The sequence below is a fragment of the Mixophyes fleayi genome, chromosome 9, assembly GCF_038048845.1.
Source record: "Mixophyes fleayi isolate aMixFle1 chromosome 9, aMixFle1.hap1, whole genome shotgun sequence".
NCBI lineage: Eukaryota > Metazoa > Chordata > Amphibia > Anura > Limnodynastidae > Mixophyes > Mixophyes fleayi.
Window position 1 is genome coordinate 35,688,629 of NC_134410.1, and position 13,235 is coordinate 35,701,863.

The following is a 13,235-nucleotide window of genomic DNA, read 5'->3' on the forward strand; positions in this document are numbered from 1 at the left end:
TTTTTTTGTTATTATTTTCTAATGGATAAGATATTTTAAAGACCAACCATTTTCCTTCTTCAATTATATACTTTTATCAGATTCATGTAGTTTTTCCTACACACTGTATGAACACAATTCCACTACTCTAAATGAGCACATCTATAATAAATTACTTCAAGCTGTTAGTATTTTGTAGAATACAAGGATTAAATCAAATTCTACTTAAGCGTGTTAAACTCTTTGCCTGTGTAGTGATCATTGAAAGTGAGGTAGACTACAAATGAAGCCGTGATTTCTGGAATAAGCACTGTCGGCAGCAGTGCCAGCTTTGTGGCACTGGAGGCAGCTGTGTTAAAAGTATTATTGCGATTGCAGTCTGTTTGATTCCTGTAGTCATTGTACCTGTGCTATTCTCTGTCAGTGTCCAGAATGCATAGACTATGAATACAGATGATTGCTCTTCACTGCTGTTACAGGCCAGCAATGCATATTAGTTCTGTGTGACTAGGTACTTGGAAAGCAGATACACACACTGTAGATTGTCCCTAAAAAGCAGGAATGATGACTATGGGTATAACCAACATAATGGATAAAATGACTGTGACAGTTCTCCCATGGGGTGCTGTTTAATTGCTTATTAATTGTCTCCATGTTTAGTAACTAGTAATGTTTTATGCATGTGTCTTGTTAACCCACACAATGGGCCTGATTCATCCAGACATGCATTCTGAGTGCAATCTGTCTTCAGCATTATACGCACGAATTAAGGCTTTGCGTACTCCCGAATTCACCAAGGCACGGATCTTTGGATACGTGCGCTGTTGAATTCAGGAGTAGGTCTGCTGTGCTCTTATACACAAGAGCTGCAGGATACGTCCAATGCTATATGGATTATAAATCTGCTAAAGAACACAAAGGAAATTAAAAAAAATATTGAATTAATGTCACCTGTTAATACTATAGGCATTAATGATAAAACAGTTACGAGACTGTCAACACTACTGATCAGGACTTAGACTAGCCGCTTAACTGGTGCAAGAGATACACCAGTAACTTTGAGACGATCAGAGCTGGATTTGAATGTGGCTGCTGGCGCTTGAGTTTGGCACGCCCCTACAGTACATTGACTACAGCAAAACGCCCCTTCCTTGCCCTGTTCCATCCACAAAATCGTCTACTGTATTAAGAGTCTTTTGAGATCACGGACACAGCGGACAGCGCTGAGTTCACGGACGTATTTCCCAGATAAAGCGGGCAATATGCACAAAATCGGTAGATACGTGTCTTGATGAATCAGGCCCAATATGTTTTCATTATAATTATTCAATTGCTTATTTGTTGCCTTCCAATGTCCCACATACATTTTCCCCAATGCAACCTAAAATGAATTATTTGCTGAGCACCCACTGTTATAAAATAACAGAGCGATGCCCTCTCAAATCTGAGCTGCTGTTTTAAAACAGCCGTCAGAAATTTGTCTCAGTGCTCTCCTGGGATCATTGTCAGCTTCCGAGGCTCTAGGGCCTCTTTGTCTGGCAGATTACAAATGAAGCTAAATGACACGTCAAAATCTTCTGAAATGCAAAAGTGATGAACACATGAGGTGAAAGAACAGATCACATTAGGAACAATTGTAACATAGAAGAAACATTTTCTGGAGGACACTCAGGGTCGGACTGGCCCGCCAGGGAGCTGGGGTATCCCCCGGTAGGCCCCGACCCCTGATGGCTCCCCTCTTCGTTGGTGGGGAGAGCTGGTACTTTAAAAAAAACAAAACAAAAAAAAAACACCAATAATACTCACGTGATTGCGGCGCCGACGCCCCTCCTCCTTCCTCTCTACTCTGTTCACACTGAATGTCGGGCGTGACTTCATCATGTCGCGCTCGACATTCAGTGAGGAGCGGCACAGAGAGGAGCACGCAAGTAAGAAGACAGAAGAGAAGAAGGTAAGAAGAGGAACCGAGGCACGGGGAGGAAAGCAGCATGACACAGAGTGATGAAGGGGCGGGGCAGCATGGCACAGAGTGATGAAGGGGCGGGGCAGCATGGCACAGAGTGATGAAGGGGCGGGGCAGCATGGCACAGAGTGAAGGGCGGAAGGGCAGAACAGGTTGGCACTGGGTGATGAAGGGGGAAGCAAAAGCAGCATGACAGAGTGTGAAAGGGGGGGAGCAAAAGCAGCATGGATGGTGCAGTGTGATCATAAGGGGGCACAGCATGGTGATGAAGGGACACAGTAATGTGTGTGTGTGTGTGTGTGTGTGTGTGATGGCACAGAGGGCTTGTGGCAATGTAGTGTGTTTGTGAGGTAGATGATGGCTAATTAATGGTGCTATTTTGTTTGTGGGGTGATGACGGTTGCGGGAAATAGGTATATTTATTATACGTAAATGCTATTAATTTATTGCTGGGGCTGTTTGGAGGGAGGGAAATAAGTCTTTATTAACTGAGAATACAATTACTTTAATGTTGGGGCTGGAGGAAGGCTTAAGTATTAATCAAGGGTCCTATTGATTTAACGCTGGGGCTGGTTGGAATTTTCTAAATGTACCCATTTATTTTTCCAAATAGGGCCCCCAACATTCCAGAATCCAGACAAGACACAACTAAAGAAACCAGCAGCCACAGGTGGTGAAAGTGACAAGAACAGGCAGGAGAGAGTAGGATAGTATGTCATATGTTCTGGTTCTAGTGGGACAATCCCGATTTTTGGTGACTGTTCTGCCCAATCTAAGGGGCAGGCCAAGACTGTGTAATCTTTATATACTACACTATGGTGCTAGCTGTCCTTCCTGGGATTACCACATCCCGGTTTGGTTACGCCTTTTTAGTGACTGGCCACACCCCCTCTGGTGGGCCCCTACCATTGTAATCCCCCCTTGTGGGCCCTTCATGCCACAGTCCGACAGTGGGGACACTTCCTGTGTTAATACCTCCTGTCTACTTTGTGCTCCCCACCAAATGCTTGTTCCACTTTACAGTCATTTATATTCTGATCTGTTCTCTCTCGCCCCATTTGCATTACAGAAGATGTGTCTATGTGCCTTGAAACCTGTGTGTGTACATATGTGGCATATCATTTTAGCTTAATTTGTAATCTGTCAGACGAAGGTCCCCTAGGGCCTTGCAGCGTTCAATGATTTCCAATATAGCTAATCATCATTATAGGTATTATCTTTAAATTACCTTTGACATTTTTGTTTGCTAAAGAATTACACTCATCAGATTTATGTCAGTTTTGTAGCTGCAATAATGTCCTTTCATTCATCAGCTGACAAGCTGTAAACTGAACTCCCCCACTTCAAGGAACAGAGATAACATATGGAGGGAGAAATGTTTCCTTCATAAAGACCTGGTAAACACAGCTTTTTGTTTACCATGGAAACGGTTATTTCCAACCTGCAGAAACATTGTATATTGTATTCTATTCATTCCAACATTTGTATTACCAAAACTTGTGCACAAAATCCCATACACAGGCCCGGCGCTCCCATTAGGCAACCTTAGGCAGTTGCCTAGGGCGCCGGGACCTGCAGGGCGCCGCTGACTAGATTTTTTAATCTAGTCAGCGGTTCAGGAGAGAAGGGCAGAGGCGGCGGGGTGCCGCTGCTGTTTTTCCATCTCACACTAGTCACACTGACGTCAGTGATCATGTGATAGTCTGTCCGGTGGCGCCTCTGAGTTCTCCCCTCCCCTCTCAGCATGCATCGCGAGGAGCAGCTAGAGGAAGAAAAGGTAAGTAACATTTAAATTAATTTTAATTAATTATTCTTTTATCTGGTGAGCGGGGGGCGGGCGGGGAGAGAGCAGCGGCGGCGGCGTTATTTTGCCTAGGGCGCCGTGAACCCTAGCACCGGCGCTGCCCATACAGACGGCCTGGGCTAAACACAAAGATTAATAGAGGTCATATGATAATTTTACATGTTATTTCCATTCTTTTTTATTATTATTGAAAAATGAAACACAAACAAAATGTAGAAAATGACTGTCCATTTTACAATAAAAGTATCGTATAGGCATACATATAAAATGCATTATTTTTTTCATTTTTCTTTCACAGATGTCATTAAACAAAGATTCTCGCTTGTCTGTAACAAAGTCGCTGGTAATATGCTTTCAGCCATTCAATTACAGTAATACAGTTAAAATATATTATATTTCTGCCTTAAAACCATTGTTATGTCTGTGTAAAGGGCGGATAATGCCAGCCTAGCAGCTGAATGCGGTCCACATGATGAGGTGAGCAGACACAGGTAGTCCCAGTGATCTGCAGGTGCCGTCCTGTGGCTGCAGACACCTTCATGTTCGCAGTACAACCATTGTTATAAGACCTGCAAGACATGAAACAGGGACAATCTAGCTGTTATTATCATCTAGGTAACGGTTATTATTAACATTTATTTATATATTTACAGCGTACTCAGCAGCACTTTATAATTGGGGAAAAAAAGACAGCAATAAACAAGAATGGGTATTAAAAACAGGCAGGGCCCTGCTCACAATCTGTAGGTAATAGGTGTTTGATACATTACACATACATAGCAGTAATTGCCAATGGTCAGATCCTGCTGTTATTGGGCAAGTATGTGAAGGATATCAGGCGGTATTTGTGGCAAAACGGGTGACGTTACCAACGTCTGATAACATCTCACTGCTAATCTGTGGTGTTTGTATGTTCTCCTCGTGTTTGCGTGGGTTTCCTGAGGGTGCTCTGATTTCCTCCCACAATCAAAAAACATACTGGTAAGTTAACTGGCTAATGACAAAAAAGGCTTATGGGTATATTTACTAAACTGCGGGTTTGAAAAAAATGGAGATGTTGCCTATAGCAACCAATCAGATTCTAGCTTTTATTTATTTAGTGCATTCTACAAAATGACAGCTAGAATCTGATTGGTTGCTATAGGCAACATCTCCACTTTTTCAAACCCACAGTTTAGTAAATATAGCCCTTACTCTGTGTGCTTGGGTGGTAGAGAATATTGACTGGAAGCTCCAATGGGACATGGACAGGTGTGAGTGATTAAATATTCCCTGTACAGCGCTGTATTAATAATAATAATAATAATAATAATAATAATAATAATAATAAATGTATAGCCTTCATGTATCACTGTTTTGGTGACCACCAGCAGGTTACAAGAAGGTGCTGCAGTTTACTATGAAACACTAATTAATATCTTTTAAATTTTTGTGGCAATAAAATACTACTGATTATATCAGAAGGATTGGCTGTACAAATGGTTTGCTGGGGTTCTGTTTTCGTTATAAAAACAATGTATGCATTAAATATCAAATCTTAAATAGTATACTTAGTTTTCTGCAGGTATTAAGGGTAGCTTAACACTATTCTATTAGTCAATTTGTTCCTCTCCTTCAGTCCATCCTAATTCCAGTGGTGTTCTTTCCAAATGAGAGAGAGAGGAGCATACAACGGAAAGGCATTTTAACACAATTTAATAAGAAAGATGTGGGGAGAGTCGTGGAGATAATTATAGCAGTTCCACACTCCTGAAGAACAGACGTGATGATGTACCAAACCATGTGCCCAATCCACAAAAACAAGAATGTGCCTTCCAGGATGAGATATTTGACAAATCAAAAAGGAATTTAACATGCACATATGGGTAGAACACAATGCAGATTGATTTGGATGTTTATCCATTGCAGTGTTGGCTAACCTCTGACACTCCTGGAGTTGTGAAACTACAAGTCCCAGCATACCCTTCTAGTGCCATCTAGGTACAGACACACCACAATGCACAATTGCTTATATTAAAACTATGTATTAAATGTGTGAAATATTTGTCGTTTCAAATAATGGTGAATACCACAAACGTTCTGGTGTCCTTCAGGTTTTATGGAATATAAATGCTAGTCAAACAAGAGAAATAAATACCAGTTGAAACTGACACAGTACAGACACAATGGGGTTGTTAGCCATGCTTTGTGGTGATGTTTTCACTTGTGCAAGACATGTGTCCTTCAGTTTCACCTTGAAATTGGCCATGATTACACACAGATGTGTAAAGTGTGGATGTGGAAACTGACCATAAATTTTCTTAATCGGGAAGTGCACCGGTTTATATGTGGCACAATATAAATGTGTACAATTTATACAATTCTTTATATATGAACCTACAGTGCTAGGCAGGGACGCACGCAGGGGGGGTTTCTGGGTCTCCAGGAACCCCTCCCCTCTGCTAAACAAGTGCCCTACATAGCGTCAGTGTACTTTACAGCAGCCGCGGCTGCTGTATAGTAGAGTGCTGCCGAAAGTGAGCTTTTTGTGTGGAGGGGAAACCCCCCCTTAAAAATCCTCTGTGCGCCCCTGCTAGGGTGGACTTACATGATGTGACTTGTAATAGAATGACTGGTCAAGTATAACTGGGAGGCGTTGGGAGTATAGAACAGGCCAAGTTCTACCATATAATAGTTCTTCTATACGTCTCACATGAGATTCAATGTTTTTAAATACTCAAGGCAACACAAAACAGTAACTGTAAGAGCTAATTAAATTTGTTTATGGTATAAAAATAACAATGTCTATATAAAAGGTACACCACAGCAAATAGATATAAAACAAGATATATACATTTCTATGATGTGTCTAATATAAAAGCATAATGAATGGAGAGAGTTTACAAGTGTAATGTTAACTTAACCAAAATCAATATATTCAGATAGCTGTGGCTCTTATCAATATCCAACCACCACCAACAATATGTGTTGTCAAAATCTTCTCTCAAGAACACAGGTATATTAATTAGTCATTTCCTTTCATTTTGAAATCTGCACTGTAGAGGCTCTGTGCGGAACCTCTGTAATGAATGGTGTTTCCATTAGACATTTGAATGTAGTTTAGTTACTTAATTTATGGTCTGCTTGTTCATTGTAGACCTTCTTGCATTATAAATGGAGAAAGCATTGCTGGATATGTGAAATGTAAAGAAAGGGTAAAGTAGATGTAAACCCAGGAATATTTTTTAAGGGCAACTTGCAGAACTAGCAAACCTACCCACTACTGTGGTTCCTAAACTCCCTGTCTAACTGTCAGAACTATGTCATATGTAATACACACTCAATGCAGGACGTAGATTGCAGCTCACCAGAACATACCACCGCCATCTGACCGCCAGCAAACTACACTGAGCGAAAATCTCCTTTCTTTCCATTCATATTGTAGATACAGAAATACTTTATATATTTAAGAGTGAAGTGGGTCACTTTAAGTAATACATGTACGATAAAACATCATACCATACATACAAACACAATCGGGGAAGATAATATCTAATCAGAACCAGTTCACTGATTACAGCGGTACCAAGCTAAATGAGCACTGTACTCATGTTGGACCCAATGCTAGGTCCATAAAAGTAGAGGATAAAGTACACACATTCAAATTAGACAATATATTGCACCAAGCAAACCATATAAAAAAATGACAATTTAGATTTCAGAGGTGCACCTCTTGCTGTAAGAATATATCACATTACAATGTATTGGAGAGAATGGTTATATGATTATTTTATTTTTTTCTGATCTGTTAAATCCAACAAAGAAATAGGTTGTGCATTAAAATAAGCAGCAATGTCATGTTAAAGCTTGTTTCCTCCAGAGGTTGTTCTAACATCCTTTCACTTAGAGATGTAGTTAAACATACAATTTGACAAGGTGTGCCCAAACCTTTGCATATCAGACTAGTGTTACTCTGAATAAACCCAATCTGGATTTCGCCTTCTGGCTTGCTCAAGGGCATCCATATCAGGCTTATTACTTTGTAAATCTATCCAGTCAAGCCATGTGCTCTAGGCAGGGCCGTAACTAGGACTGTGTGATAGGGGCGGCCGCCCAGGGCGCAACACTGAAAGGGGGCGCAATTTATGTATATTTCAGGTTCATTTGGTTAAAATTGAGGGCTAGTGGGACAGCAATTTTCTTTCTCGCCCCAGGCGCTACAATTATAAGTTAAAGCTCTGGGACTATGTATTTTCTGGGTTGAGAAACAGTGACTAACTGGGACTAGCTATGTGCATACACCTTCAGGAGATTAGTTGCACATAATCCCTCCCCCTCCTAGTTGTCATAAGAGACTGATAAGAAGCAGAGAAGTCCTGAGAAAAATGGCTGTAAACCCCCCCCCCCCCCCCCCCCCAGCTAGATATAGGAGGGGGGCTGCATTACCGCATTTTACTAGGTGGTAGTGCAACTTTAATTGAGAGTACCATAATTGGTATTGCTGTATATATACAATAAAATGTATGGAAGCCATTTATTAAGGGCTGTTAATAAATGATGTTTGTATTTTTTGCTTATTACTGGATAACCTTTTGAATCTATAACTGATTAGTACTTTCTGGGAACCTGGTGATTCATGCTGTGACAGGATTAGAAACTGCAGAATCTGCGAAAAGGGTTAAGGATGAAGTCCCACACATTCATCATAAGGGGAGCAGATTGGGCCTAGTTAAGGGCTCAAATTCAGTCTAGTGTTGGCTGGTGTTTGTGTCTCACATATCTTTACTGGAGGAGCCTGAACTTTGGGCATAGCTCTCTCAGGTCTGCTGTTCATATGTGTTGCTGTGTCATGCTGTGGATCCTCACAACAGAGGATCCTGTTTGAACCCCACTGCCTCGACTCAAGACTTTAGCTGGTGATTGATGTTAACCCACTAAGCATACATTGATTTTTCTTTTATTCATTGATATCAGGTATACTCATTGTAACAAGTGGGGAATTCAATTTTTATTATTTGTGAATGAGGGTAATTTAGAGTGGTGTTTTTGCCATGACATCATAATCCTCATAAAGGGTCAATATGGACCTGCTTGGATGCAACATCACATATTAGCAGAGTTTCCTACTGTGTACATTTCAATAAGTGGCTCTGTAATTATCAGCTAATACACACTCCCAGCTTTCTGGGAGTGTGAAGAGAATGATATTGGCCTTTCAGCAAGAGGGTATTGTTACAGCCAGCACAGATAAAGTAATTATACATTCTGATTTGCTTTGCATAATACAACACATTTTCTGATTTCAATCTGATTTCACTCTCCCTATTTTAATGCACATGGCATTCTCGCATTTGGAAAAAACACATGTCACAAGTGTATATTGTAACAAGGACAATATTCTTACCTAAAACATAGGCAGCCACTAATTTCTGATTCACACTTAAATGGAGGTAGAGAGGCACCACAGATTCCATTTCACCCAAAGTGGGCATCATCAGTGCAGCAATGCAAACCATGGCAAGGAAGACCATCAGCAGACTGGGTCCTGAGGAAGAACTTCTAAGATCTGGAAGAATGAATGTAAAGCTGCAATCATTCCATAGCTAACCGTTCTGTATAATGGCTTAGAACTCTAATTAGTCACACAGCCTATAATAAGCGAAGCTGGACTAAGATGAACATGTGTGATGTGATCAGTCTGCTCATCCTAAGTGACGAATGTCAAGATTTGTCCAATGATCACAGTGTGGCCAAATTGGAAACTGATCCATTTGGCATTTAGGCCCAACATAAGATAGTTATTACTAAAACTGTATCAACATTCCTTAGGTTTACTTGGATTAGAATAAATGAAGATAATCTGCACTTCAAAATACTGTAATTAAGATTTGACCAAAAGCCACATAGCTATTGCGCCTAAGATTAGATGGCTAGCGCCTACATTTTGCTGTAAATTCCTATTAATGTCAGATGATGCACCTCTTCCCCTGCACCTTATGTGGCTTTTACATATGCCTGTCTGACTCCTTAATTGTGCATTTATTTGCTACTCCTTTCTAATAAAACTATACTGTCAAATAATCTTATTTATTTATAATAATAATCATATTTTATGGATTATTTCCTGGGACCACACCATTGGGGCAATCCAGGAGGTCTGGAGCCTTATGGACTATTTTAGGGATGCTATTTGGCTTGCCAGGAATAGCCTCATTTTTAAGCGGGAGAAGATGACCATCCAGGACTGTCCCAGGCTGATCCACAGCCTGCTAAGAGACTACAACACCCTTGACAGTCCTGAGGAAGAGGAAGATGATTGATTGTTTATCTCCCTCTTCTCCTTCTCCCCTTATGTGTATTTTTGATCATTAAAATGTCGGTTTGTGCCTTCCCTCCCTTACCCCCTGCAACCATACCCATATCAGTGTTTGAAGTTTTGTTGAATGTCTTGTCTTAATTTATGCACCCTTCCCTTTTTGTGTCTGTCCTCAATAAAGCTTCCGGCTTGTGATTTCCCCACCCTACCCCTCTCACATACCATTCCCTCACATCCACTGTTTTTTTTAAATGTCATTTTGCTTAAGTTTGTATGGTTAGTGCAGTACTCGATGTATAGTGTAGGATGTTATATCTTGTACTTTATGCCTTGTATTGTACTAAAATGTATGAGTGATTATGTTTTACGGTGTACTGCGCACACTTGAATGTAATGTTTCGTCTGTTTTTTGTACTTTATACAAATAAAGCTACTTTTTCAATCAAAAAAACAATACTTTCTCCAGCAGTCATAAGGAGAAAATGGATGTCCTAAACGTGATGTATAATATTTTCACTGACCTGGCTGGCATGGTGCCTGCTCAAAGAAGACACTTTCTGCTAGATGTTCCTTGATTCTTTTCTCTTCCTCCTCTTTGTGCTGTTGCTCCTTAGCAGACGGAAGTAGTGTCGCTATTACCTCTTTGCGTCCCAGCGCTTTTCTCTGACTTTGTTCGGACACTTGAAGGCGGAATTTGTCAATGACACCAAAGTGACTGGCTCGGACATCTTTGTGCCGGATAACGCTGAAGAACAGAAGAAGAAATAAAACCAATTAATTTCTATAACTTAAAGTATAACTACCAAAATTAAAACACAAGCTAATACAATATTAAAAAAGATAATTTCTGAATTGTCCACTGTGTTGTGCAACAGCACTAAGCTTTCCTATTGGGAGAGAACATAGAAAAACAATGTGCACTGTATATAAATGGCCTGACTCAGCTTAAGAGATGGGCTATTACTGCTCTAGTCTTATCCCTTGGTGGCCTTCTTCATATGACGCAGCTACCATGTCTCACAAGCACACGTGAAGCAGACACTGAATGGAAGGAGCCTTCCAGGTGTTAATATAATGCATTATGCTGACTTTTGCATCTGAGCAGAGGGAGAATATAAAAGTTAATTTTTTTAAACTTACATGTAAAAAGCTAATTTTATCAGAACAGACATGTTCTCTATAAAGGACCAGAAACACCAGTAAACAAAACCTTTCCCATGTTGCTCAGTAGCAAAGAAAATATAATTATGCCTCCATGATAAAACTATTCTCTGGGCACTTAATTTAATTTTGCTTCAGACAAAAAAACAAGACTGATGAGAGAGAATCAAGCTATGTCTGTAAACTTGTACAAGCAAAACTGCATGTAGAATCATTTTACAGCTCCAGTGCTATGTTTAATGGGAAGCAAAACCACATTTTTTTTTCCAACTATTACGATTCAATTAATATTTATGAGCTTATTATTGCAGAAGAAAACATTTTTCATTTAATGTACAGTGAAGGCATAAAGACCAAAACTGCCAATAAGATTCCACACCAATGAACGAAATGAAGCGATTGTGATAAATCCAATATATAAAAATGAGTACCATCGTACGCAAAGAACACTCACCCCATCTCAGTGATAGCACACACAGAACACTCACCCCATCTCAGTGATAGCACACACAGAACACTCACCCCATCTCAGTGATAGCACACACAGAACACTCACCCCATCTCAGAGATTGCACACAGCACACACAGAACACTCACCCCATCTCAGTGATAGCACACACAGAACACTCACCCCATCTCAGAGATTGCACACAGCACACACAGAACACTCACCCCATCTCAGTGATAGCACACACAGAACACTCACCCCATCTCAGAGATTGCACACAGCACACACAGAACACTCACCCCATCTCAGTGATAGCACACACAGAACACTCACCCCATCTCAGTGACAGCACACACAGAACACTCACCCCATCTCAGAGATTGCACACAGCACACACAGAACACTCACCCCATCTCAGTGATAGCACACACAGAACACTCACCCCATCTCAGTGATAGCACACAGCACACACAGAACACTCACCCCATCTCAGTGATAGCACACACAGAACACTCACCCCATCTCAGTGATAGCACACAGCACACACAGAACACTCACCCTATCTCAGTGATAGCACACAGCACACACAGAACACTCACCCCATCTCAGTGACAGCATACACAGAACACTCACCCCATCTCAGTGATAGCACACACAGAACACTCACCCCATCTCAGTGATAGCACACACAGAACACTCACCCCATCTCAGTGATAGCACACACAGAACACTCACCCCATCTCAGTGATAGCACACAGCACACACAGAACACTCACCCCATCTCAGTGATAGCACACACAGAACACTCACCCCATCTCAGTGATAGCACACAGCACACACAGAACACTCACCCCATCTCAGTGACAGCATACACAGAACACTCACCCCATCTCAGTGATAGCACACACAGAACACTCACCCCATCTCAGTGATAGCACACAGCACACACAGAACACTCACCCCATCTCAGTGATAGCACACACAGAACACTCACCCTATCTCAGTGATAGCACACAGCACACACAGAACACTCACCCCATCTCAGTGACAGCATACACAGAACACTCACCCCATCTCAGTGATAGCACACACAGAACACTCACCCCATCTCAGTGATAGCACACAGCACACACAGAACACTCACCCCATCTCAGTGATAGCACACACAGAACACTCACCCCATCTCAGTGATAGCACACAGCACACACAGAACACTCACCGCATCTCAGTGATAGCACACAGCACACCCAGAACACTCACCGCATCTCAGTGATAGCACACACAGAACACTCACCCCATCTCAGTGATAGCACACACAGAACACTCACCCCATCTCAGTGATAGCACACAGCATACACAGAACACTCACCCCATCTCAGTGATAGCACACAGCATACACAGAACACTCATCCCATCTCAGTGATAGCACACACAGAACACTCACCCCATCTCAGTGACAGCACACGCAGAACACTCACCCCATCTCAGTGATAACACACACAGAACACTCACCCCATCTCAGTGATAGCACACACAGAACACTCACCCCATCTCAGTAATAGCACACACAGAACACTCACCCCAT

The 13,235-nt window shown here is 41.4% G+C and overlaps 1 protein-coding gene across 3 annotated transcripts in view; it reads right to left on the reverse strand.

Annotated features, from left to right (window-relative positions):
• Nucleotides 1-3,896: 3,896 nt before the first annotated feature.
• MOSPD1 (motile sperm domain containing 1) overlaps nt 3,897-13,235 on the reverse strand; it is a 37,005-nt gene continuing 27,666 nt past the window's right edge. For all 3 annotated transcript variants that reach the window (XM_075187291.1, XM_075187293.1, XM_075187292.1), the window contains 3 exons: nt 10,563-10,786; nt 9,130-9,291; nt 3,897-4,315 (listed from right to left, as the gene is read on the reverse strand). In XM_075187291.1, coding sequence (XP_075043392.1) covers nt 4,284-4,315; nt 9,130-9,291; nt 10,563-10,786 — 418 coding nt within the window. In that variant the 3' untranslated portion in view covers nt 3,897-4,283. The remainder of the gene's footprint in view (nt 4,316-9,129; nt 9,292-10,562; nt 10,787-13,235) is intronic.